Source organism: Salmo salar, chromosome 08 (assembly GCF_965601325.2).
Source record: "Salmo salar chromosome 08, fSalSal1, whole genome shotgun sequence".
NCBI classification, from domain to species: Eukaryota; Metazoa; Chordata; class Actinopteri; order Salmoniformes; family Salmonidae; genus Salmo; species Salmo salar.
The window spans coordinates 22,354,013-22,380,276 of NC_138298.1; the positions used below are offsets into that span (position 1 = coordinate 22,354,013).

The following is a 26,264-nucleotide window of genomic DNA, read 5'->3' on the forward strand; positions in this document are numbered from 1 at the left end:
AAAACAAAGACTGATTTATGCAAGCTACTGGGCTAAGCATAGAGAGGCTTTTGTGCCCCCAACCTCCCTCTCTCTCCAGACCTCATCACCAAGGCCGCGAGCGCCAAAACCTCTGACGAGCTCTAATACTCTACTTTAAGAACGGGCATTGTTTGGGACGGCCTTGGGGTCCTTGCTGATTGGCTTGGAGTACCACAACGGTGTACGCGATTGCATTTGTTTATAAGCCCTGACGTTGGACTGCGGCGTCATTCTGAATGTGTGGTTGGTTTCAGGACATTTTTGAGTAAGCAGAGAGCTATTTCACAATAAAAAAAAATATAAAACCGTTTATCCTTATCTGGTAGTGGGGGTTGATTCTCACTAGTGCTTTCACGTCTAGTTCTACTAATACTATTTCCAGCAGTTCTGTGTTTTTATTGGCTTCTCCCAAGTCATTACTGGAAGGCTTGACTTGTATACCTGTTGCAACACTGAGCTTTTAAAGAGGACAGCATTATGACGAATGCCAGAGCCAATAGTATTGCAACTGAATGCGTCTCGCGTCTGTCATGAACACGGAACAGGAAAAGTTCCAGAATGGCTCCTCCCACTCTCTTTACCTTTTCCCAGCACTGTTGCACAAACAGTTTTGTGGCCTACCTGTCTGCATGAGCAGATCTATAAGAAAGACAACAAATGCTCCACTACCTGGAATGCCCAATAGAATCTAGGCTACATATGCTCTGAAACGCACTTGATTAGAACACATGCTTGCTGGGCAAACAAGATCTCAATGAGGGTTATTCTGTTGAAATGACCTGCGTTTGCACGGCACCGTCTTTGTTTGTGGGACCTCTCAAAGAACAGTTCATGCGTTCAGTCTGGAAAAGCAAAGTGTAATCAGAGGCAAACCAACCAACGTGTGAGAGATGACTGCAGCGTATCGCTGTGTGGTTGTTAATAAGAATGGCCAATGACGTGCGTACACCGTGGACGTGTTCTGTGGGTTTTCCTCATCTTTTTCTATCCTGGTGCTGGAGCGGAACCCGACTTGAGAACAAACAGACCTGTTTGTTCAAGGTAGAGGGAGCGGGAGGGAGAGGGGAACAAGTTAGTAGTTTGGTTTACAGGCAGAGCTGAGAGGAGGTTGTTGTCGAATGGGGGGGGGTGGCAGCTGAAGAACGCTTCGTTCTCCGGTTACCGCACCTGACGCCTCAACTAGCTCCTTTCTCCCTGGCTGCCTCTCTCCCACAAGACTCCACTCTATTCACCACAACACATGGCTGGAACAGAAGCTTCTACTCTTACTCAGGGCTAGAGATGTAGTTGAAGTCAGAAGTTTACATACACGTCGGTTGGAGTCATTAAAACTTGTTTTTCAACCACTCCACAAATTTCTTGTTAACAAACAATAGTTTTGGCAAGTCGGTTAGGACATCTACTTTGTGCATGACACAAGTCATTTTTCCAACCGTTGTACACAGACAGATTATTTCACTTGTAATTCACTGTATCACAATTCCAGTGGGTCATATGTTTACATACACTAAGTTGACTACCTTTAAACAGCTTAAATTCCAGAAAATGTAATTGCTTTAGAAGCTTCTGATAGGCTAAATGACATCATTTGAGTCAATTGGAGGTGTACCTGTGGATGTATTTCAAGGCCTAGCTTCAAACTCAGTGCCTCTTTGCTTGACATCATGGGAAAATCAAAAGAAATCAGCTAAGACCTCAGAAAAAAAATTGTAGACCTCCACAAGTCCATCCTTGGGAGCAATTTCCAAACGCCTGAAGGTACCACGTTCATCTGTACAAACAATAGTACGCAAGTATAAACGCCATGGGACCACGCAGCCGTCATACCGCTCAGGAAGGAGACGCGTTCTGTCTCCTAGAGATGAACGTGCTAAAGTGCAAATCAATCCCAGAACAACAGCAAAGGACCTTGTGAAGCTGCTGGAGGAAACGGGTACAAAAGTATATATCCACAGTAAAACAAGTCCTATATCGACACAACCTGAAAGGCCACTCAGCAAGGAAGAAGCCACTGCTCCAAAACCGCCATTTAAAAAAAAAAAAAGACTACGGTTTGCAACTGCACACGGGGACAAAGATCGTACTTTTTGGAGAAATGTCCTCTGGTCTGATGAAACAAAAATAGAACTGTTTGGCCATAATGACCATCGTTATGTTTGGAGGAAAAAGGAGGAGGCTTGCAAGCCGAAGAACACCATCCCAACCGTGAAGCACGGGCTGGCAGCATCATGTTGTGGGGGTGCTCTGCTGCAGGAGGGACTGGTGCACTTCACAAAATAGATGGCATCATGAGGAAAGAGAATTTATGTGGATATATTGAAGCAACATCTCAAGACATCAGTCAGGAAGTTAAAGTTTGGTTGCAAATGGGTGTTCCAAATGGACAATGACCCCAAGCATACTTCCAAAGTTGTGGCAAAATGGCTTAAGGACAACAGTCAAGGTATTGGAATGGCCATCAAAGCCCTGACCTCAATCCTATAGAAAATTTGTGGGCAGAACTGAAAAAGCGTGTGCGAGCAAGGAGGCTTACAAACCTGACTCAGTTACACCAGCTCTGTCAGGAGGAATGGGCCAAAATTCACCCAACTTATTGTGGGAAGCTTGTGGAAGGTTACCCAAAACATTTGACCCAAGTTAAACAATTTAAAGCCAATGCTACCAAATTCTAATTGAGTGAATGTAAACTTCTGACCCACTGGGAATGTGATGAAAGAAATAAAAGATGAAATAAGTCACTCTACTATTATTCTGACATTTCACATTCTTAAAATAAAGTGGTGATCCGAACTGACCTAAGAGATGGACTTTTTACTAGGATTAAATGTCAGGAATTGTGAAAAACAGTTTAAATGTATTTAGCTAAGGTGTATGTAAACTTCCGACGTCAACTGTACCTCTCTGGGTTTGGTCTCTGCCTGGTCTTTTCCCTTTGGACTACTGACTGCTTATGGTTTCTTTATGGCTTAGGTTAGGCTATGTAGTCCATATGAGAGGGGTTTGGTCGTATGTCACCTCCAAGTGACCTAGTCTGGAAAAAAAGCAGTCACTGTCTGCAGACTGGCCGGCCTGAAAATATGTGACCCCGTTCTTTGTTAGTGTCACCAGGCCATCTTGTTATGGCATCATCAATACCCTGACCTCTTCTCCCCTCTCCAATCCTTTCCTCTCCCTCCCTCCTCCTCCATGCTCACTCCTGCCTCCTCTCTGGTTCTGTCCTGTTACTCTCGGGTTCTCTCCCCCTCTCTCTCCCCTCTCTCCTCTGTCTCTCTCTCTGGGCTTGGAGAGAAGCTGTTTTCAGAGGAACAAATGGAGAGGCTGTTCCCAGCCGGGGATGAGTCAGTGCAGCTGGAGCTGCAGGTCACACGCCCCCGGCGCCCTCTCTCTCTCGCTCCCTCCTTCTCCATCCCACCTCTGCCAAGATTGCCTTTGCTGGGCCCAGTGCTAAATGCTAACACACCCAAAGCCACTGAGGGAGCTATGCTAGGCTTATACTGCTAACAACCACACCAGAGTGATTGAGGGAGCTAGGCTATTATAATGCTAATAACATGTGCAAAGTGAGTTGTGTCAATGCTATGCTACAAATGTGTAATCGCTGTTAGCCCCATGCTTTTGCTAATACCAAACCCAGAAAAACAGAATAAATCTATTGCATTCCACAAGTCTGATTTTAAGCAGAGAGTTCTATGCTAATGCTAACAACAATCTGAGTAAGGGATAGTTCCAGGCTAATACTGACAACTGACTCAGTCATGGGAGCAAAAGGTTCAGGACACTATCATCCAGACGCTACCTTTCATAAATCAACAGACTTTAATACGCTGCTCTTTTGTCAGTCTCTCCCTTTGAAACTCTTAAGAGAGAAGATGGTTTACAATTACATAATTATTCAGGTCAAGACCGTAAAACAATCTGACCTCACCTCACCCCTTACTAAGCACACACAATGGCCGAATGAGGAAAGGGGGACTGAGAAAAAGGGATATTTCGTGAGGCACCTGCTGTCTTGAGTGTAGGAGAGAGACTGTAAATAAACGTAGCTGCTCCATCCATTTAAAGTTAACATATGCTCTTGTTTTGAACCAGAGAGGGAGAGAACACTGGACCAGAGGGGTAATGGTTGACTCTCCACTACGACACTTGCTTAACCCATTAGCCCGGCTGCTCAGACATAATAGCCCCAGAGATAACCACAGGGCGTGTGAGCCTTTAGACCTCATGCAGTTTCCACCTCCCGGAGTATCATCTAGGCAGAGGCATTATGACCTGTTCTGGCCCTTGGAGCAACTGGGAAGTGGGAAGGAAGGGAATCCCAATCCATCTGGTAATGACTAGATGAGGAAATGAGGAAAGTGGCTTTTGATTTGGTTGGTGAGTTGGTTAGGGTTTACCATAGCTTCAATGAGTGACATCACTCCCCTGCAGAAACTGAGTCTCAGCCATTACAATGCAATTAATTGATGTACTTTGAAAGGTGAGGCAATGGCAACGTTTTCAGCGGTTAATTGCCTTTGTAGATTGCAACCTTATTTCCTTAACAGTATCTACTTTTTACGATTCTTGTATGTACTCACTACAGTAAGGCGCTCTGTATGAGTGTCTGCTAAATGACAAAAACATTTAAAAGAATGTAAACTTGGCCTTGATTTTTGTTTTCCTATTGTACCAACCCACATGCTTTCACTTGTCACTAGGCAGCATAGGCCTGCAGTGTTAAATATAATGGAGCAGGAGGTGAGAGTTGGTTGTTGTCAGCGAAGGTGACTGTCTGACTGTGTTGTAGCTAGGCAGAATGCTGTAGCTGACAGACACTGTAACCCTGTGTTGGTGGCAGTGCCAGCAGCACGAGGGGTGGATGCCCGGGACTCTGCCCTGACATGTTTGTGACACACACTGAACACAAGCCAGCGTGCCTGGCTTAGTCTTTCCTCTCAAAGGTAGCAGCTGTGTGTGTTTATATATGGAGTTGGGACAGCCGGGCTCTGGTCACAAATTCCTACACAAACAGCCCCAGTAACCTCTGTAATCAGTTATGTAACCCAGTCAGTCGGTGGGTTATGATTCGTCTCGTGGTGTTACGTTGGTTCGCTACACTTATCAGGACAGATTAAACCCTTCAAGTTAATTTCCTGGTTTACTGTAGTGCATATCCGATTCCAGTGCCAAGTTTGTTTTTGGTCTTTGTGTGCATCTCCTGTTCTTGGCTCATGCCTGGGTGAGTCAGTTGATTACTAGGCCGATCTGTGGTACTCCTTGTTGAGCTGCTGACATCTTAACACCACCCCCCCCCCCCCCCCCTGAACCATTCACCACCTGGCTCAATGTGGGAATATCTGTTCCATGTGCAGGTAGGCCCTTTATGAAGAGGCAACCAAGCTAAAGTTGGCTGTAACAGCTATATTATAGACAGCTAATTTCCCCCGGAAGACTAGCACCATGGCTAAATCCCTGACATGTCCAACCAAACACGGTCAGTTTCCACTATTAGGACCAACCCAAGAGCTTATGGTTAGCAGTGGCTATGTGGTTAGTGGCTCCTGTTGTCGTTCCAAATGGACTCGACTCCGCTGTTCCAGCCCAATGAGTCTGACGGTCCAGCAGGGCACACGCTGTGCCACATTAGACCTCGTTGGCACACGAGCCAGGGCCCATTTCACACTTACAAATGACTTCAGCGTCACCTTTCGCCTGCTAATCAGTCGCCGGTGCTGGTATCCTAGGAACAACACCGTCCTATATCTTCAATTGACGGTTCTCTCTTTTGCTCCAAATGCTACTGTGGCAGGCAAAAAGCCCAAGGCCTGCCGTGCTTTAAGTTGAACTATTTGTTTGAAACAATAAAGCCTCCGCCTCTGTTTTGTTAAGGAATGGACCTAAAGAAGTAGAACCACTCTCATTCATAGAGCTATGGATGCAAGGACCAGCCATGATATCAAAATGATAGTTTTAACCATGTTTTGAGGCTTGTTTGTTTACATTTTACTTAGTTAACAAACATTGGAGTAAAACAAGCTGATATTTTGGGTGCTGATGGGTTATGACAGTTGAACTAAGTTAATGGGTATATATCATTAATTTATAAGACCAAAAATGATTGTAGCGCAATTAAGGATTCTAGCTTTAACTCTCAAACCATCAGATATGTAGAGTATATGGATGTGTTTAAGTGTGCCATTTATCTACCCTGGAGGACCATCCGTAGCCATCGGTGCTCTTAAAGGCTCTTCAGGTGCATTAGCTACCTTTTTTTTAATTGCAATATAATTAGACCTCATAAGTGCAGGAAGGAGCTACTATGTAGTTAGCAATGATAAAGAATATATTGAATATTATGTTGCTGGGCCCATATTCACATAGTATCTCAAAGTAGGAACGCTGATCTGGGATCCAGGTCTGGCCTGTCTATGTAATCATATTCATTGAGAGCTATCTAAAAGGTGAAACTGATCCTAGATCAGCAGCAGTCCTGCTCCAAGGCGCTGCCGTCTCAAGGTTGTTAAACACTAGCCAGCTCCTCCAGCTGCCTGGCCTCATTTCTAGCTACAGTACCGGAGAATGTCATTAATCACTGTCCTAAATGGCGGCATAATGTCCCATTCTTCTTCTCCTTCCAGAACATTCTTTGATTAGGATTAGAGCCCGGTGGAACTCCCCAACCAGCTGGTGCGCTTATCCTTCTGGAATGTTCACTTTCACTATTACGTCATTTGGTTGTTTATTATGAGAGGTGCCACAGTTAGACTATGTAATAGATGTTAGTTAGTATGTTAGAACAGTCGAGGGCGGTTGCACAGAGATTAAGCCTACGCCTGGACTTCTTTAAATAGCTTTCAATGAAGATTCTCCATTATAAACACTAAGTACAGGAGTGGTGTTAATCTGGGTCTGTGTGTGTCACTATAATAAACCAGACGCTAGGCTACGTCATGCTGTATGATGGGTTGGTATTGTTTGGTTTTAATCTGGGTCTGTGTGTGTCACTATAATAAACCAGACGCTAGGCTACATCATGCTGTATGATGGGTAGGTATTGTTGCCACCTTCCCAGAATGTCAGTGTTGGTACAGTAATCAAATCAAAGTTTATTGGTCACGTACACAGTTTATCAGATGTAGCTAATGCAGAGAAACGTTTGTTACTAGCTCCTAACAATGCAGTAAAATGTCATAGTAAACAATATATATTTTTTTTTACACTGGAAATCAAGAAATATCGGCACGAATCCAATTAACAGCCAAACAGCACTGTAACAGTAATCCAAATTCAATATATATGTACACTGCATGAATCTACACAAGATCTACTGCATCGTATGTACAGCAGTAGATATGTCAAGACTCCAGTATATAAATACATATGTATGGGCAGACGATTGGGTAGTTGGGAGTCTCTAAAGCTCTGGGCCCTTTGTGGCCCCTATCTATCAGGCAGAAGGTTGAGACTGGAGCCCTGGAGCTCCAGATATTCCAGGGGGCAGCTTAATAAAGTCAAGCCCAACAAAGGCCACTGTTCTCTGGATAGGAGGGCAGGGCCAAGGCCATAGCCAGGAATGTGGCGGTTCAGGGCCCCGTGCCCCACCCACTGTTACCCCCTTGCTTAATGTCTGTCCCTGTCCCTCTGATTCACCCACCACACCCCATAACCAGTCTTCAATGTGGGGAAACCCCCAATGTGGTAAAGTGCTTCAAGTCTATTGTATTAGCTTTCTCTCTCCCTCTTTCCTTTTCTCACTCACTCTTGTCTTCTTCCTCCTTTACCTCTCTTCTCTCTATACTGTTCATCCATCTCCCTCTCAGACACTCCATCTCTCTCCCCTTCTCCCCCCTCTCCTCTCTGTCTCTGGGTCAGTGGGGCCCTGATGGCAACAGTGTGACTCCACTCGGATGGCATTCCCCCATCCAGTCCTCCCGGTCGTCCCCTCAATGGTGTCTCTGTCTGGCTGGAGGCTGGAGCGGGCACAGGGGTCTCTTCCTGCATCACACCCTATCAGAGGGCAGGGGAGGGTGCTTGGGGAGGGGGGGGGGGGACAGCTGCTGCACCGGGGCTCCTCCTGTCTCGTCCCACCCCGTCCCACTCCACTCCCCCAGACAGTGAAGAGTCAACACACACTTGGTTACGACTTAGATTGTTTGGTTGGTTGTATGTAAGGACTGATTTGTGATCAGTTGATCGACTCTATCGTCTTGGGCCTTGGGAAGTAGACTAACCTGGATTAGCTGTGTTCTGTGATCAGTAACGACTGCTCTCAGATCAGTTTGGGGACTGTTGGATTATTGACTGTTCTGTGCTCTGTGCCTCATTGACTACAATGGAGGAGAGGACAGTAACAGGAGTTCAGCACTGCTAGAGTCCTCATTGCCTCTGCTGGCCTTTTCAGGATCAATAGCACAAGGTAGGTCTGTGCTGGTCTGGTTCCAGATCTGTTTGTGCTGTCTTGCCATCTCTTATGGTAATTGTCAAAACAAGGGCCATAAGAGTTGGCAAGACCACACAAACTGATCTGGAACCAGGCTAGGTCTGTGGACAGTTATTGTCTAACAGTGCTGCTATTCAGCTACTGTGTGCATCAGTCACTGTCATGTGTGGTTGTTGTGAAGAGCTTTTTGGACTGTTTTCCACTGACAATAGAAAGTATGTGTCAGCGAGATGCCATTGGCTGTCTGGCTGGAGACACCAATGGCATTTCTGGTTGCGTGCAGTTTCACTGAATACGAACCTGGCAGGGGTTTACAGGGACCAGTTTAGCTAAGATTTAACTAGAGTAGAGGTGTGATGAATGGAATGGCCACGTGTGGGTCAGTGGAGAAAGCGAGCTTTTGAGAGTGATTCTCATTGCTCATGTTTTCACACAGCTTTCCATCCCTGACCATTTTCCTCCCACCCCTACACACTATCTGCTACCATGCTAATATGGGAAAAGCACCCCTTAATCAAGTAGGCTTGTAAAACTCACTCCGTGTTGAAGCTGCAATGAAGCACCACTCAAACAAGCCTTCTTCAACAAGCTCTTAACCAGCACCATTGAAACTAGTCAGACCAGCTGTTACTATGGACAGCAGCAGGGCGGCAGGTAGCCTAGTGGCTAAGAGCGTTGGGCTCGTAACTGAAAGGTCTCTGGTTCGAATCCCCAAGCCAACTAGATGAAAAATCTGTCGACGTGCCCTTGAGCAAGGCACTTAACCCTAATTGCTCCTGTAAGTTGCTCTGGATAAGAGCATCTGTCAAATGTCCCCGTGTGTTTAAACCAGGGTCGTTTTCATTAGGCACCAAACGGTAGAAAAAGTACTGAAACGGGAAGGGACTACCTGAGCTTGTCCAATAAGAAATGCTTAGCAGAAATGAACACGACCCTGGCCTAACCTCTCGCTCTTTCTCTCCCCCAGTGTAACCTCACCCCATGGCCCTATCGGTGTCCCCACAGGGTAACCTGAGCCCAGAGTGCTTTGTCATGTACCAGAGAGAGTGGTCGCCCTCTTTTGTCTGACCGCAACAGAGCAGCGCAACAACAACATGCTAATGTGTGCTGCTTGGGTTAGGTTAGGCTGCTGTTCATGCTGGACAGGACCAGTTCTACACAGACTGGGTTAGTTGCTCTGTGTATTGTTATCTGGAGGCTGTTTTTGGTCATGTTTTATGGTTGAATAAACAGTGATTATTAAATGGGGTTGAAATTTTAGAGCAGAGCTTCTTGTGGGGCGTACTGTGTGGGAGCGGGGCGGGGTCAAGCAGACCTCTTGAACCCTGCGCCGGCATGTTTACTTGTAGACTGTAAGGAGTGTTAGGGTTTTTGCAGGGTTGTGCCATGAATGTAGGCCTATTAGAATTTCAAAGGGTGTGTGTGTGAACGTCCATGAAAAGTTCCTCCTTCAGCCAGCCTGTTTATTTCTCCAGGGTCGGCTCTCATGTTGACAGAATAGGACAGCAGGACGATGCTCTCTCTCCTCCTGGCTGTTCTTCCTACCCGGAGCTCTCTCTCCTCTCCTCCTGGCTGTTCTTCCCACCCGGAGCTCTCTCTCCTCTCCTCCTGGCTGTTCTTCCCACCCGGAGCTCTCTCTCCTCTCCTCCTGGCTGTTCGTCCCTACCCGGAGCTCTCTCTCCTCTCCTCCTGGCTGTTCTTCCCATCCGGAGCTCTCTCTCCTCTCCTCCTGGCTGTTCTTCCCACCCGGAGCTCTCTCTCCTCTCCTCCTGGCTGTTCGTCCCCACCCGGAGCTCTCTCTCCTCTCCTCCTGGCTGTTCGTCCCTACCCGGAGCTCTCTCTCCTCTCCTCCAGGCTGTTCGTCCCTACCCGGAGCTCTCTCTCCTCTCCTCTCCTCCTGGCTGTTCTTTCCTACCCGGAGCTCTCTCTCCTCTCCTCTCCTCCTGGCTGTTTGTCCCTACCCGGAGCTCTCTCTCCTCTCCTCCTGGCTGTTCGTCCCCACCCGGAGCTCTCTCTCCTCTCCTCCTGGCTGTTCGTCCCTACCCGGAGCTCTCTCTCCTCTCCTCCTGGCTGTTCTTCCCTACCCGGAGCTCTCTCTCCTCTCCTCTCCTCCTGGCTGTTCTTCCCTACCCGGAGCTCTCTCTCTCTCCTCCTGGCTGTTCGTCCCTACCCGGAGCTTGGCCCGCTAACAAAGGGAACTCTGTGGATGGAAAAACAATTGAAGGGAGGGTGAAAAAAACACACAGCATTGTTAATCCGGTTCGAATCTTAACCCTAAAAAACAACAACAAAGCTTTTAGTTTGCATTCCTCACAGGCCGTTGCTGGCTGTGTTTGGGTGAGGCCAGGGCTCTGATCTCCAAAGGGAGTTGTTTTTCTACCGTTTTGGTTTACCCTCCTTGTTTGAAATCCATGAATAGCATTTGTTTTCTGTTATGTCATCTTTTGTATCCATTTTCACTGTTCAATATTCAATACCTCTATCAAGTGTCCATTGATAGGCAGAGTCTATTTTGCTCCACAATATTGCTCAACCTGAAGCGGATTGATTAAGCACAATTAAAGCTGCAATCCGGGAATGAATCCTTCCAAAAAAACTCAAGCTTAGCGTAAGTGACTCAGCGAATCAGAGTTGGTGGCTCATAGCAATTAGCCACAGTTTGTTTTCATGATGTGCTTTTTACTCCTGCTTATCCTTGAGTTAGCTTCTCCTAGTTCAGGGAGCGGGTTTCATTGAACAAGTTAACCACGTTATAAGTTTAAGCTACACAGTTTAGGTGAAAAGACATCTAGATGGGCCGGGCCTCATTTGTAAAAATAAAAGCATTAGAGAGCGGACTCCTGTTTAGACATCTCACTTGGTTCCGTCTCGTTTTCTCCTTTGACTGACTTTCGGATGGTAGTGGCTGACGATCATTGACACCCGGGATTTATTCTTAGTGCCTTTTGTGCAACTAAAACTAAACCACTCCCCATTGTCAACCTATCCATCCCACAGTCTTAAGTCTGCCATAGAAATAGAATGGGATTCTATTTAGATTCTATTTCTTTGCCATATCCCATTGTCTGGGTTTTGTACCCAGTGTTTAAACCCTAGCTGCCTTGGAAGCTCTGTGCCTGTGTACCAAATGGAACCCTATTCCATATAGGCCCTGGTTAAAAGTTGGGCACTATATAGGGAATAGGGTGCCATTTCTCCCGGAACCTGTGTCTCCTAGACAGATGGAGGACAAATCCTATTGTAAAATCCTAATTGCCTGTGGCCCTTTTTAGAGTGGTTGGTTGTGCTCTTCCACAGTCGGGCTACTAGACCTAACCAGACCAAACTATGTCTGTCTGTGGTGACTGTGGGCTCTTGGTGTTCCAGACACATAGTTCTGGCTTGTCTGTCCTAGTGGGGCTCAGAGGAGAGAGCTGAAGAGGCTGTAGAGGGAGAGGGATGGATTGGGATATAAGAAGAGGGGGAGAGTGGGTGAATTTTGAGCACAGGCCTGTCCTTGTGTGGCTTACAGGACCAGAGGAAAGAGCGATGGAGAGAGGGAGGGCTAGAGAGAAGCACACAGAGAGGCCAGGGTGGAAAAACAAAGCCCCTGTCCAGCCTGTGGTCAGCCAGGAATGGAGCCGTATGAGCGAACACACAGTGACCTTTCTCTCCCTGTCCCTCTTTCTCTCTCTCGCTCTTCTCTGGTCCCCTGAGCCACTCTAGGACAAGGCCATACCCCAGAATATGTGTTGTGAAGTCTTCAGGGGTTTGCTAAGCTTTTCAAGGGGGGGTGGGGGAGTTTTTCTGGGTGTACTGTGGAATTTAAGTAAGGGATGATATGTGAACAGATCAACATGAAAATGTCTCCTGTCTCCCCTCTCTCTGCAGGCATGGAAGAAGCGGTGGTTTGTTCTCCGCAGCGGCCGTCTCTCGGGCGACCCAGACGTGCTGGAGTACTACAAGAATGACCACGCCAAGAAGCCCATCCGCGTGATCGACCTCAACCTGTGTGAACAGGTGAAACACTACTTATGCTACGGCTGATTAGGGCCCGGAGTATGTTACTCTGGACCCTAGTTATGTGATACGTTTTTTGTCAGGTCACGTGATCAGGGAAAACTAATGGTTCTAGTAATGCTACAGTACCACTAGCTAATACTGCTAAAAGGCAGTTATAACAGTAATGACATTGACAGTGGCTTATAGCTGCTGTGGCTACAACGGATATTGCTACCCCTATTGTTTGTAATGCTACGTGCTAATGCTAAGCCCTATTGTTAAGTAGTTGGTAATGCTACATGCTAATGCTAACCCCCCCCCCCCCCCCCCCCACAGGTGGACGCAGGGCTCACGTTCAACAAGAAGGACCTGGAGCACAGCTTCATCTTCGACATCAAGACCATCGACCGTGTCTTCTACCTGGTGGCCGACACGGAGGACGACATGAACAAGTGGGTCCGCTACATCTGTGACATCTGCGGCTTCAACCCCACGGACGACGGTAATGATGATGCTTCACACGCACACGCACGTACCACGCACATCCCTGCGCAGGCACGCACACTCGCATGCACACACGAGAGGAACTCTGAGATGTGTCTATACAATGAGAAAAGCGAGAAACGCAGAAATGCAACAGAACAGTAATATGCATGAGAAAACGGTAGTCTTTCCCCACACGTATTATTCTCACATAATGATCACATCCTGGTGTAGTGTAGGTTTGGTTTGAACACGGTGTGCCAAGCGGCCTTTGTTTCCAGCACAGGCTTAATGAGGCCTAACGAGCCGTGTCTTCAGGTGGGTTCACGTTACCACATGTTTCCCTGTATAATTAAAGCATTGTGTGCCCCCTCCCTCCCCCCTAAGCTGAGCCCCACTGCCACTTTATCTCCTTCTCTACCTTTATTGTTCCCCCTTTCTCAGTTGCTCTCTCGGTTTGTTTTCTCTCGCGGTCTTTCTGTCACTCATTTGTTCTCCCTCTCATTTGTTCTTTCACATTCGTTACTTCGTTCGCACGCGCGCTTACTCAGGGAAAAGCGAGTAAATGGGGACCACCAAACCAGAATTGTGGTTTATTTAGAGTTCCTCTTTCTACGTCCATTCCCACCGTCATCAGTGGGGGCCACATACAGGTGCCTCCGGACCTAAACTTCCCTCTCAGCTGACACGGGAGGTACTGTCGAGTTCAGGGCCTAAAAAGTATATTTTTTTAGATGGAAAAATCTACCAGCCACTCAAAACGGATGAGCATGCTTTGTAATGTTTCTAAAACAATACATTTATTACTAGTAAGAAGTAATGTGGTATATTAATTACATTTTTAACCAAAATATCACAGATGAGACAAAAATGTTCCTGTCCCTTTAAGAGCGGGGTTTACCGTGGTAACGCGGCTCCAGTCTTCGTGTTTGTGCCTGTGAGATTGAGTCTGACTAGAAGAGTTCTCTTCTCTAGCTGTTGAAACTCAAACATAGAAAAAAAACCTAGCTTGTGAACAAAACAATGTAAATGGCCAAGAAACACAAGGACAAATTCTCACATCAGTAGACTTACATTTTTCTGTAAATTAGACCAACGTTTATGCCTGTGCGTAGCGCTTCTAAAAATGTATCTTTCACTCTTCAGGTGCGCACAGCCTCCAGCCCAGGCAGTGTCGCAGCAGAGGTGGGATAGGCTATATATGATTCGTAGTTCTTTGACTTTGTGCGACTCATTTACCAGCTATGAAACAAAACCAATGCCCAAATCTACCTGCATTTTGCAGCTGGCGCGTGTTAATTTTAGGCTGTGGTTGAGTTGCAGAAATGGACCCTACAGTCTAAACTCACTATTGTAATGCATGTGGGTTTAATCAGAATGTTAGGGAACCATTTAGAGGCCCTAGTCGAGGAGAAATGTCCTGGACTATGATATCAGCAGTACCCACTACATCTATGACAACAGGGAGACCATGTATTCAACAAGGTCAGCTTCACTCCTTCCTCGGTGTTGTGGCTGCATCCTACCCTCTCTGTTCTAGTGTAACTTCAACCACAACATAATATCTATGGGGCCGTTTTGGAAGGTTGAGTTTATTATGGGTTCCAGCAGCAAGTTTGTCTTAATACCCATGCAGATTTCTGTGGTCGAGCGGCGTGGCTCTCATATTGCAGAGGGGCCTTGGCTACTGCTCTCTGTGCCTTGCGAAGTCTCGCTCGCTGATCATACAGCACAAACAAAGAGGGGACAGTTCAGCCCACTCCCGCGCCCAGGCGAGGGTGCACCGTGGCTGGGGAAATGTCAGCGAGTGGAAGGGGCTGGAGCAGCAGGGCTGTAAACCACCGGTGTGGGAGGGGGAGAATAAGGAGGAAAGGGATTCTCCTGCTGCCTGGGTGAAGCCGCACATAAGACAGACAAACAAGGGGATGGAGAGAGTGAGTGTAGTGTATAAAGCAGGATAGTAGGTGTGGGTGGAGTGGGGGGAGAGTGGGAGGGAGAGAACTGAGGAGGGGAATGGGGAGAAGAGACGAGATGAAGGGATGCAATGTATAGGGAGTGAGAGAAGGAGAGTGCACAGGATAAAGCAGGAGAATAGTGACTGATTGGGGCGCGATTGAGGGAGAGGGTGTACAAGAGAACAGTGGAGGAGAGGAAGGGCGGGATGGGACGAGAGGGAGAGAGTAACGATTCAGAGAGCAGCTGTCATCTCAGGGTGCGCATCCTTGAGCTTGAGCACTTAGGGAGCCGCTCAAAGACTGTGTGCGTGTGTGTACACCACACTGAGAAGTGTAGGCGGGGAGTAATGCAGGCAGAGAGTAGGTTATGAATAGAGCACAACCAAGCACAGTCGCCTCCACACACAGTCGCCTCCACACACAGTCGCCTCCACACACAGTCGCCTCCACACACAGTCGCCTCCACACACAGTCGCCTCCACACACAGTCGCCTCCACACACAGTCGCCTCCACACACAGTCGCCTCCACACACAGAAGGACAAGGCAGAGACCTTGAGGAAATGCTGTTTGGCCGTGGTTGGGATTCAAAAGGCAAAACAGATTTGGATAAGAATACAGCTCAGTATTAAAGGTGTGAACAACATTGGCAGATACAGTAGCTGTAGGAAGAAAGGAAGCATTTGGGTTTATATTTCCCTCAGTAAATTCCCTCAAACTGTAATGTACATGTAATGCTACATTTTAGTTTCATGGTTGTATTTCTCATGCGTAATCATTGATTGTTAAGATTTGAAAGTCAGTATTTGCGTGGTTCACAGACGTGTGTGTGTGTGTGTGTGTGTGTGTGTGTGTGTGTGTGAGAGAGGTGTCCTTCAAGTCTGACTCATCACCTGTTTATACTGGATGTATCTTGCGGTATCTCAGTCATGTGTTCAACTCCCGCTGCTCTGTAGTGCTTTTATAGAACGTTATACTGTTTTCTGTACACAAACAAGTCAGAAATCTAACCATACAAACACCTATAATATCATCACAACAGAACATGTACGTTTCGGTAATAACTGTTGTGCATGGAAGCATTCTCAACAACATGATCCTAACTCCGGTGCACAGATGTTCTGACTGTCTCCCTCCCCCCTCCTCTTTCTTCCCCACAGAAGCGGCAAAGGCCGCCCACCAGGCGGCCAGCAGTGGCTCTGTGGTGGACACCCCCCCTCACCCTGGCCTGGGGGGTCCTCCGGCCATGCTGACCAACGTGCCCCCTCCCTACCAGCCGGTCAGCGTGCGCCACCTGGACTCAGAGTCCAGCCTGGACGAACCCCAGGACTACCTGTGGCTGGTCAACTGTGAGAGCAAGAAGCCAGAGCCCAACAGGTGAGTGTGGGGTCATGATATGACAGTGCAGTGCTGCCATTGGTGCAGAGTGGAGAGGTGTTGTGACATTTCCCTATGTGTTTCTCTGACATCTAGTCTCCATCTAGTCTCCTGTTAGAATGTACTTTAGGTTTGTGTCCTTTTTTTTTAACTAAGTATGGTGTCTTTAGCCTTGCTCTCCCCCCCCCCCCACCCCCACCCCGCGCTCTCCTCCCCCGCCTCGCTCTCCTCCCCCGCCCTCTCTCGCTCTCCTCCCCCGCCCTCTCGCTCTCTTCCCGGTTACTTTTGTGTGCTTTAGTAGGTCTCTTGTACTGTCTCTATGTTGTCCATATTTTAGTGCCTCTTCTCTCTTGTTGATGTGGTTCTCTGACTCTCTCCTCCTCCTCCTCTCTGCGTGTGGTGGTGTAGCTCTGTGACTCCTCTCCCCCAGGAGTACCTCCTCCTGGAGGAGTGTGAGAGCAAAGGGGCTTCTTCTCCTCCCCAGGTTAAGCAGTGAGTCTGGAGCAGCCTGTCTAGTGTGGAGTGACACGCGCATGCATGCACGCACGCACACACACACACACACACACACACACACACACACTTGTGCACAAAGTCACACAGGTTCATAAACATGCACATATACATGTAGACACACACAAATACACACACATTGTAAATACACACAAAACTAACCCAGCACTTACCTTTGGAATTGATGTGTTTGAGAAGTGTTCATTAATCCAAAATGCAGCACAGGGAAATGAGGAATGATCCAGAATAGCTTAATATGTCAATGGACCTTTGGCAAAGGACAGTGCAGTGTTTGACCCTGCATGTTTTGAAATGACCCACAGGATGAAACATGGATCATTATACTGAACCTACAACTCAATGAGATCTGCTCAACAACATATCCAGTGGACCTCAATAGGAGTTATTGGTGGTTCTGTTGACGTAACCCATATCACTAATCTATGTTGAAGTGTGTGTGAAATGTTCACACACCATTCAGCCTCCTGATGTTTATCTATCTGTGCCGTTGCCATAGAGCCCACGCCGAGTGTTCCAAGTCGACCTCGTCGGAGACGGACCTGAACGACAACGTCCCCGCCCACCGCACGCCAACCTCCACTAGCTCCTCCTCTAAGCACGCCAACGGCTTCTTCTCCTCTGTCCTGCCCCCTCACCCCTCCTCCGCCTCCTCCATCTATGACTCTCCGCCTTCCCGCGGAGGCGACCTCTCCTCCAGCCTCTACCACCTCCCCCGCTCCTACTCCCAGGACACTGTGCTCCTTCCCAAGTCGGCCTCCGCCTCCTCGCCCCCCGTCCCGGTCGACGGCGACGCCCCGGAGCTCTACGTCTTCAACGCGCCCTCGCGGAAGCCCTCCATGGAGACTCAGATGAGGAACCTGTCGGTTAGCTACGATATTCCTCCCACACCAGGCAGTAACTGTACCTATCAAGTGCCTCGGGGTCCAGCGAGTGGTGGGTCTGAGGGTGGGGATGGGATGCCTCCGCCCCGGCCCCCCAAGCCTTCCCTCAGCACCCTGACCCCGGGGCACCCGCCGCCCCCCGCGGAGCGCTCGCCCACGGACACGTACTGCGTGCCGCGCTCCATGTCGGAGACGGACGGGAACTACTGCGTGCCCACCAGCGCCGGGAACAAGGCCCTGAGGAGCAACACCATCGGCACCATGGACTCATCACGCCTCAGGAAAGGTATGGCTCATTGATTGATCTTGATTCATTGGTCCTGATTTATTAGTCCTGTCAAATAGATGAGAAACATGTATAATTGATCACGAGCATTCCATTTGACTCTCACTTTTTGCTAAGTGACAGGGTACCACATCCTTTCACTAATCATGAGGCTAAGTGATTGTGTGTGTGTGTGCATCATTATAAAGGCTAAATACACATGCTAGCAACGATAGGATGTTCATAACACATGGCTGGTGTGTGCTGTTGTCAGCCAACACTATCATCTGCAGCGCAAAGCAAGTGTCTAATCCTCCAGGATAATTATCTTGACGCGACAGATGTGTTTTTGAATGGCTAATTACAAATACTTTTTCACAGCCGAAGACTGCCTTGCCTCCAAGGACATCTGGTGTAGCAGTATTAGTGGTGTTCGGTTACCATGCAGACAGACAACACGTACTTTCAGAGTTTAGGAGAAAGCAGTTTGGTGCCTTAGTTCCAACCTCTATGTACAGTCGATGCTCCCAACCCATTTTTTCTACTAGCAGTAGAGAAAAAACACTGATCATCACCCCCTCTGGTGGTGGCCGCTGGTAATAACCCTTGTCCCCCCCCCAAAAAAAATGTATAATATTTTTCTTGTTAAAGGACAGTCATTTACACGACCAAAAAAGCATAGGAGGTTAAAGTTCAAGATAAAACATTATCCCCAGCTACATCCGGTCCAACTCTGTTCCTATCATTTAACATGAAACGGGTCTGTTTAACTAACACAAAGACGTTTTGCAAATGTCCCGGGATTCCCCGTTTTGTCTAGTCGTTTGTGTACCAGAGTAGGCTTTGCTTTGCTTGCCTTGGCTTTAGAGTCTGGCGACCTCCCAAGTCGTATCATCCTGTTTGTCTGAACTCCTTCTGAAATGCATTAGTGTGAAGTTACACATGATGACCAGAGCAAGAACGGCAACTATAGTCCAGAGTGCCGAGATGAGACAGACTTCACATATCCCTGTTCAACACTTACTGTGGTTCCAATGGTGCATTTGTATGCCCTTTTTTATTTAGTATTTAACACCATTTTGATTCATACTGCTGTAAGCCCTACCTAGACTACTATACTGTAGGTATGTTGTGTTTACACTGGTTTTAAGTGTTCTGTCATGTTTGTTGCAGATTTGGGCTCCCAGGACTGTTACGATATCCCCAGGACGTTTCCCTCTGACAAGAGCTGCTCGTTTGACTTCAACGAAAGCTTCAACAGCTACTTGGTCAGTCTTTCCACGACATGCTCCCGAATCAGTTTTAAAACGATCAGCATAAAGGACCTCTCACATCGATACTGATCCTTCCAAGTATTAGACTGTTATGACTATGGAGTTTTGAAGTGTACTAAGGTGCAGATTAAGATGAGGAAGCTTGCATGCTCTCACTACTTTTCTTGTGTATGTGTTTTTGTCTTATGTCTGTCTATGCCCTCATGTAGCCTGCCTCTCTCTCTGCACCCCCTCCCCTCCAGAAAAACAAAGGCATGATGCCAGTGGGCAGCCAGTCCATGGAGGAAGTTGACCAGAACTACGTACCCATGAGCGCCAACTCCCCGTCCCACCACCGCTCCGGCAGCCTGTCGGGCTGTGAACCCATCATGGAACCCAACTATGTCCCCATGACCCCGGGCCCGGGCACCTTAGAGTTCTCCCTGGGCAAGCAGGTTCCCCCGCCGGCCCACATGGGGTTTCGCTCAAGCCCCAATACCCCACCCCGCAGGCCCATGCTCATCAGCGATTGTCAGCCCCCGCCCGTGGACCGCAACCTCAAACCGGACCGCAAAGGTGAGGGGGGCAGGGAGGATGGGTGGATGGCTGGGGGTGAAGGGGTGTGGCTGTGAAGGGGAATGGGGGTGTAAAGGGGTGTGTCTTTGAATGAGAGAGAATCTTGGTACGTTTGTCTTTATCTGCTGTTGCATCAATGTTTTCACAACTGCTCGTCTCTCTACATCCTGGCATTCAACTCTAATTCACACTCATTTACATGTGCTGGCTCATGGTTATGAAAGGCAGATGACCATTGCATTATTTAGAATTATAAACTGGGTGGTTCAAGCCCTGAATACTGATTGGCTAAAAGCTGTGGTATATCAGACCGTATACCACGGCTAAGGGCTGTATCCAGGCACTCTGCATTGCGTCATGCGTAAGAACAGCCCTTAGGTGCCCCCGAGGAGCCTTATTGCTTAAGTAGAACACTTCAGAATGTGTCATTATACAATTCCAGTATGGCATCAGACAGGAGTGCAGATTGTTGTGGCTCACCCTTTGCTCCTCTCCTCAATGTAGGCAGTGTTCTAGACCTCTCTCCTCAATGTAGGCAGTGTTCTAGACCTCTCTCCTCAATGTAGGCAGTGTTCTAGACCTCTCTCCTCAATGTAGGCAGTGTTCTAGACCTCTCTCCTCAATGTAGGCAGTGTTCTAGACCTCTCTCCTCAATGTAGGCAGTGTTCTAGACAAAGCCTCATCCACCCTCCTCTCAGCCTCTTTTAGCTTAGCCTGCTCTCCTCCTCATTTTCTATCCCCCTCACCTCATTCAAAGGGACTTTTGTCCCTGAGTTCAGGGGGCCCTCTCTGGGGCTTTGGGGGGGGTGACCGGCCTGGGCCACCATCACCATGGAGCCCCCCCCTCTGAAAGGGCCTCTTTGATGGCGCAACAACCCCCTCCTGAACCACATTTCAATCTAGAGCGGGAAGGACTTGAATATCCCACGGGGGAGGCAGACCCAAAGCAGAGGTCATTACCAGTCACTGTCAATGGTAGAGAAGAAAGGGGGACTCAGTGTCAGGGAAGATGTTAGAAATCCTGAAGTCAGTCCCTCTCTATTCACGGCTTAGAGCTTTAACTTTCAGATCAATGACTCTTGGCTATTTTCATTCCAGTGTCTACCATGGTGTCACAATGGGGTGCTGAATGTGAGTGATTCAGTGCAAGGACATGTTAGACTGGAATGTTACTGTGGTCATGGGGTCCTTAGTATGGTGACAAAGGGATAGGCATACAGTTACTTTAGTTTTTTACTTTAGTTTTTCATAACCTTGGGCCGTCACCGTAAACTTCCATCTCAATGCAATCTCTGTCCTCACCTTAACCACCACTGCTATCCACCTGCTGAGTTTGGGACCTCTGTTGTCCAGCCTGTGTGTTCTTGTAGGGCTGTTGTGTTCTGTAGTCTTCAGGGTTAATCTCTCTAGCCTTCTCGCTGGCTCTGGTACAAATCGACCGCTAGACTCTATGCACTTGGTGGAAGTTTGACCACATTGCTTTAACAAATCAATTCCTCTCAGATCTCCACAATTGAATAGGGTCCAGGGGTCAATTTGGGATTGGGCCTCTCTTGCTTGGTTTGGTTCTGTAGGTGAGGTCTTGTGAGGCTGAAACATCTGTGGTCGATGCCGACAAGTAGCTTCATTCATTCACTTTCCTTATGGCTTTGTTATGGGGTCAATTATAAATGTCTGCCATGGTTTTATCTGGGGTATGCGGTGTTTTCTGGCTATAGTGATGGTTATACATAAGGTTATAACTTCAGTCTGCTGGTGTACAGATACATGTGCGCTTTTATTGTCTGCTGTTGTGGATGTGTTGTTGCACTCAAAATGGTCCTTTCAGTGGATCTTCCACACTCATACTGGTGCATGTTGTTGTCCTGTTAAGTCTCTGTTGAGGCCAGCCATGTTGCAGGGTTCTGACTAGAGGGAGTACAGCTACGACCGGAAGTTAGTTTTTCATAGCTGGTTAGGAGAATTGACCCAGCAGGTTAGGAGACATGGGTTAAGGTTAGGAAAATGGTTAGGGTTAGCTAAAATGCTCTCCTAACCTACTATGAAAAGTAACTTCCGGTCGTAGCTGTACTCCCTCGTCACAACCATGTTGCGTGGAGTGAGGTGCATGATGGGAAATGTCATCGTCTGCTGTTGCCATGGCGATGGTCCTGTCTATACTGTATATACACCAATAGGGACGACGCAATGGTAGGGTGGAAGTAGTGAGTTGTCTCTCAACAAAGTCTGTTGATCTGTCGGCTTTGCATGGCAGGGTTTTATTAAGATAGGGGTTACAATGATGTCATCGTTTTATCAATGATGGTAATGTGAAAAGTCTTCTTTTTTAACCAATCAGGTCAGAGTCCTAAAATAATAAGAGCAAAGGGGGTTGGTTTAGAGCGAACCGACTCTCAGACCGTAGGGGAGTTCCCAAGACGACGCAAGGGTAGGTACTACCAAACAACGACGCCTGGTTCTGAATACTCATCTCTCATTCTCCCCGAACGTGTCTGAACTCAACGCATGCTTCTGAATGTTCTCCTGTGACATCACGCGGTATCTTGTCTCATCCAATCAACTAACTCCTGGACCAGCGGGGGCCCCTCTTCTGTTCAGTTGTCATTTCTGATTCCACATTTTGTTCTCATAACATGTTTTTGAACCGCACCAACACCCTACAGATATTATCCTCTAGGCTTCTTCAGGAAATGGTGGAAAGATCATATCTCAGGAATGTTATTGTTGTCCAGTGGTAGATCTCCAGTACGTAGGAGAACGTTGTCAGTGTACTAGTGTACCGCACCAACAACCAAATCTCAAGCCCACGTATTCAAAGTAATCAATAGCATTAATGTATTACACGAGTACAGTAATTGTTTCTTAGGTTACTGACGCACACAAACACACCAGTGATGGACTGTTCTAACCAATTACCTCTTGTATTTTTAACACTTTTTGGCATGCTCCTGTTTCAACATGTAATAAATTCTATCATGTGCTCTTTATTGTATTTGTAATGGAGGAAAGTTTATTACTCAGGTACGATGAATGATATTTTCCCCTCTTTATGTTCTGTTCAGATATGTGTATATATATCTCTGGTTTGCATGAAGGGTGTTTAGTGCTGTACTGTAGGCTGAGAAGTGTTAGTGCTGCTGTCCTGTAGACTGCAGCACCAGATGGTGTTTTCTAGCCAGGCTGAGGGAGCTATGCTGAATGTGTTTCTATAGCACCCGGGTTGCCAGATTGGGCTCTGTTACGTTAACCATGCGGGAACGGTTGGCTGTGGACACTCAATGTGGACATACTCTATAAACCTATAACCAATTGATTACATTTTTGTATTACACTCAACTTCTCATATTGGAATCCAGCCTACAGTTTTAGTCTTGTAATGAGGTATTGTGGCTTTTAGGGACCTCTGTTGGCCAAATGAAAGCCTACCTCCCCACCACCTTTTGAATGGTGGAATAGAATGTATTGTGTTGCGATGATGGTACGTGATGAGAAAGATTGACAGGGGTGTTTGCCCCTCCCCTCTACAGCCAAGCCCGCCCCTTTGGAGATCAAGCCCCTACCTGAGTGGGAGGAGTCATCAGCGCCTGTCCGCTCGCCTGTCACCAGGTCTTTTGCTCGGGAGTAAGTGTCTTACCCTTTGACCTTTTACTTCTACAGCAGCTCAGGGTCAGTGGCCCTTACGCACAGATCTAGGATTATTGTCGCTCACCGCATCCTAACCATTTGGGAGTAAAACATAAAGCTGACCTTTGGAATTCGACTAAGTTGACACTGACCTTTCTACTGCATATGACTGTAGGTTTGGCATTATATCAGAACACTAACCCTCCGCATGATTGTAGTCACCTCATAACATGTCAAAGTAGTCATGTCTTAGAAATATGCTTTTTGTCTTTTTCCAGTGAGTCATTTTTAATCTGCAGGGAACTCTGCAGGCACTGCTGCTATTTGTGTGTGTGTGTACCGACAGTGTGTTAAACGGTGTGTGTGTGTCTGTGTGTGACGCTGCTCAGTCCCTCCAGGTTCCCCATGCCCCCCAGGCCTCCCTCGGTGCATAGCACCGCCTCCAGCACCGACTCCGAGGACTGTGATGAGAATTATGTAGCCATGGTCTCTAAGGCAGACGAACTAGTATGTAACACACGTCCTCAACTACTCTCTTCTAAAATATTCATGTTAAATCCTACAGTGATTTATGTACATTTTCTAACAACAAACTTGTCACATTAATAAGCTAATGTTCCACATACAGTCAGTAGCCAATGAATGTATTACAATTCAATTATAAAAAAAAAAATATTCACGGTGAAGTGCACCATTTGCAATGTAATTTATCTGATGGCATATCTTAGTGGGCTGAATATCCATAGAACATCAGTATGCAGAATAATTTAAATACACTACATGACCAAAGGTATGTGGACACCTGCTCTTCCAACATCTCATTCCAAAATCATGGGCATTAATATGGAGTTGGTCCCCCTTTGCTGCTATAACAGTCTCTACTCTTCTGGGAAGGTTTTCCACTAGATGTTGGAACATTGCTGCGGGGACTTGCTTCCATTCAGCCACAAGAGCATTAGTGAGGTCGGGCACTGATGTTGGCCTAGCTTGCGTTCGGCATTCCAATTCATCCGAAAGGTGTTCGATGGGGTTGAGGTCAGGGCTCTGTGCAGGCCAGTCAAGTTCTTCCACACAGATCTTGACAAACCCATTTCTGTATGGCCCTCGCTTTGTGCACGGGTGCATTGCCATGCTGAAACAGGAAAGGGCCTTCCCCAAACTGCCACAAAGTTGGAAGTACAGAATGGTCTAGAATTTCATTGTATGCTTTAGCATTAAGATTTCCCATCACTGGAACTAATGGGCCTAGCCGGAACCATGAAAAACAGCCCCAGACCATTATTCCTCCTCCACCAAACTTTACAGTTGGCACTATGCATTGGGGCAGGTAGCATTCTCCTTGCATCCGCCAAACCCAGATTTGTCCATTGGCCTGCCAGATGGTGAAGCGTGATTCATCACTCCAGAGAATGCGTTTCCACTGCTCCAGAGTCCAATGGCGGCAAGCTTTACACCACTCCAGCCCACGCTTGGCATTGTGCATGGTGATCTTAGGCTTGTGTGCGGCTGCTCGGCCATGGAAACACATTTCATGAAACTCCAGACGAACAGGTCTTGTGCTGACGTTGGTTCCAGAGGCAGTTTGGAACTCTGTAGTGAGTGTTGCAATCGAGGACAGCCGTTTTTTACGCCCTACGCGCTTCAACACTCGGCGGTCCCGTTCTGTGAGAATGTGTGGCCTACCACTTCGCGGCTGAGCCGTTGGTGCTCCTAAACATTTCCACTTCATAATAACAGCACTTACAGTTGACCGGGGCAGCTCTAGCAGGGCAGATATTTTATGAACTGACTTGTTGGAAAGGTGGCATCCTATGATGGTATCATGTTGAAAGTCACTGAGCTCGTCAGTCAGGCCATTCTACTGCCAATGTTTGTCTATGGAGATAGCGTGGGTGTATGCTTGATTTTACACCTGTCAGCAACGGGTTTGGCTGAAATAGCCAAATCCACTAATTTGAAAGGGTGTCCACATACTTTTGTGTATATAGTGTAGTTTGACTTCACTTCAAAACATACTGTTTTTTGTTAGTGTGGTGATATTGAAATGATGAGTCCACATTTCTTGTTTCTAATTTCCCATGTTAGTATAGTATACCTAGTAAAAGTTATACTCCGTTATCATCCTCCTCGGCCTCCCAAACCTCATCTTTTATGGATAAATTGATGGTTGCCACAGAAGGACTCCTCTTCAACACTTCTATTTTCTTCACCTCTTCTTTCCCCCTCCATCACTTGTCATCCTGCTTTTTTTGTCTTTTTCGTTTGCGCTTTCACTCTTTTCCCCCTGCAGGTATTCAGTCCATCTGATCGACATCTCCTCCTTCTCCCTGCAGGTATTCAGTCCATCTGATGCAGGTATTCAGTCCATCTGATGGACATCTCCTCCTTCCCCCTGCAGGTATTCAGTCCATCTGATGGACATCTCCTCCTTCCCCCTGCAGGTATTCAGTCCATCTGATGGACATCTCCTCCTTCCCCCTGCAGGTATTCAGTCCATCTGATGGACATCTCCTCCTTCCCCCTGCAGGTATTCAGTCCATCTGATGGACATCTCCTCCTTCCCCCTGCAGGTATTCAGTCCATCTGATGGACATCTCCTCCTTCCCCCTGCAGGTATTCAGTCCATCTGATGGACATCTCTTTTTTGCTTCTTCTATTCTTCTAACTTGTGTTTTTCTTCCATCAGTTCTCAAGGACCCTTTTTGTTGACAGGTCAGATATAAATAATTTTCCCTGGCTCAGGCTCCATGATCTGGTGGTGTAGGCACGTGAACACAACCCCGGTGACCAGGGTTTGATTTCTGTCTCCACCTTTCCCACGTTGTCTCCTAATTTGTCTCTCACTAATTTGTCTCACCACTGTTTCTAATCTGTCTGAATACAGCAAAAATGTCCT

The 26,264-nt window shown here is 47.4% G+C and overlaps 1 protein-coding gene across 16 annotated transcripts in view; it reads left to right on the forward strand.

The window, feature by feature from the left end:
- Positions 1-26,264, forward strand: part of gab1 (GRB2-associated binding protein 1) — a 68,236-nt gene that overhangs the window by 38,821 nt on the left and 3,151 nt on the right. For 7 of the 16 annotated variants that reach the window (XM_045722789.2, XM_045722786.2, XM_045722784.2 and 4 more), the window contains 10 exons: positions 12,311-12,439; positions 12,758-12,923; positions 16,019-16,235; positions 16,644-16,727; positions 17,266-17,936; positions 19,089-19,183; positions 19,399-19,744; positions 22,083-22,172; positions 23,272-23,365; positions 23,758-23,875. In XM_045722789.2, the coding sequence (XP_045578745.1) occupies positions 12,311-12,439; positions 12,758-12,923; positions 16,019-16,235; positions 16,644-16,727; positions 17,266-17,936; positions 19,089-19,183; positions 19,399-19,744; positions 22,083-22,172; positions 23,272-23,365; positions 23,758-23,875 (2,010 nt within the window). Of the gene's footprint in view, positions 1-8,133; positions 8,417-9,468; positions 9,608-12,310; positions 12,440-12,757; positions 12,924-16,018; positions 16,236-16,643; positions 16,728-17,265; positions 17,937-19,088; positions 19,184-19,398; positions 19,745-22,082; positions 22,173-23,271; positions 23,366-23,757; positions 23,876-26,264 lie in introns of those variants that run through there. The other 9 variants (XM_045722800.2, XM_045722803.2, XM_045722790.2 and 6 more) reach the window with 9 other exon arrangements.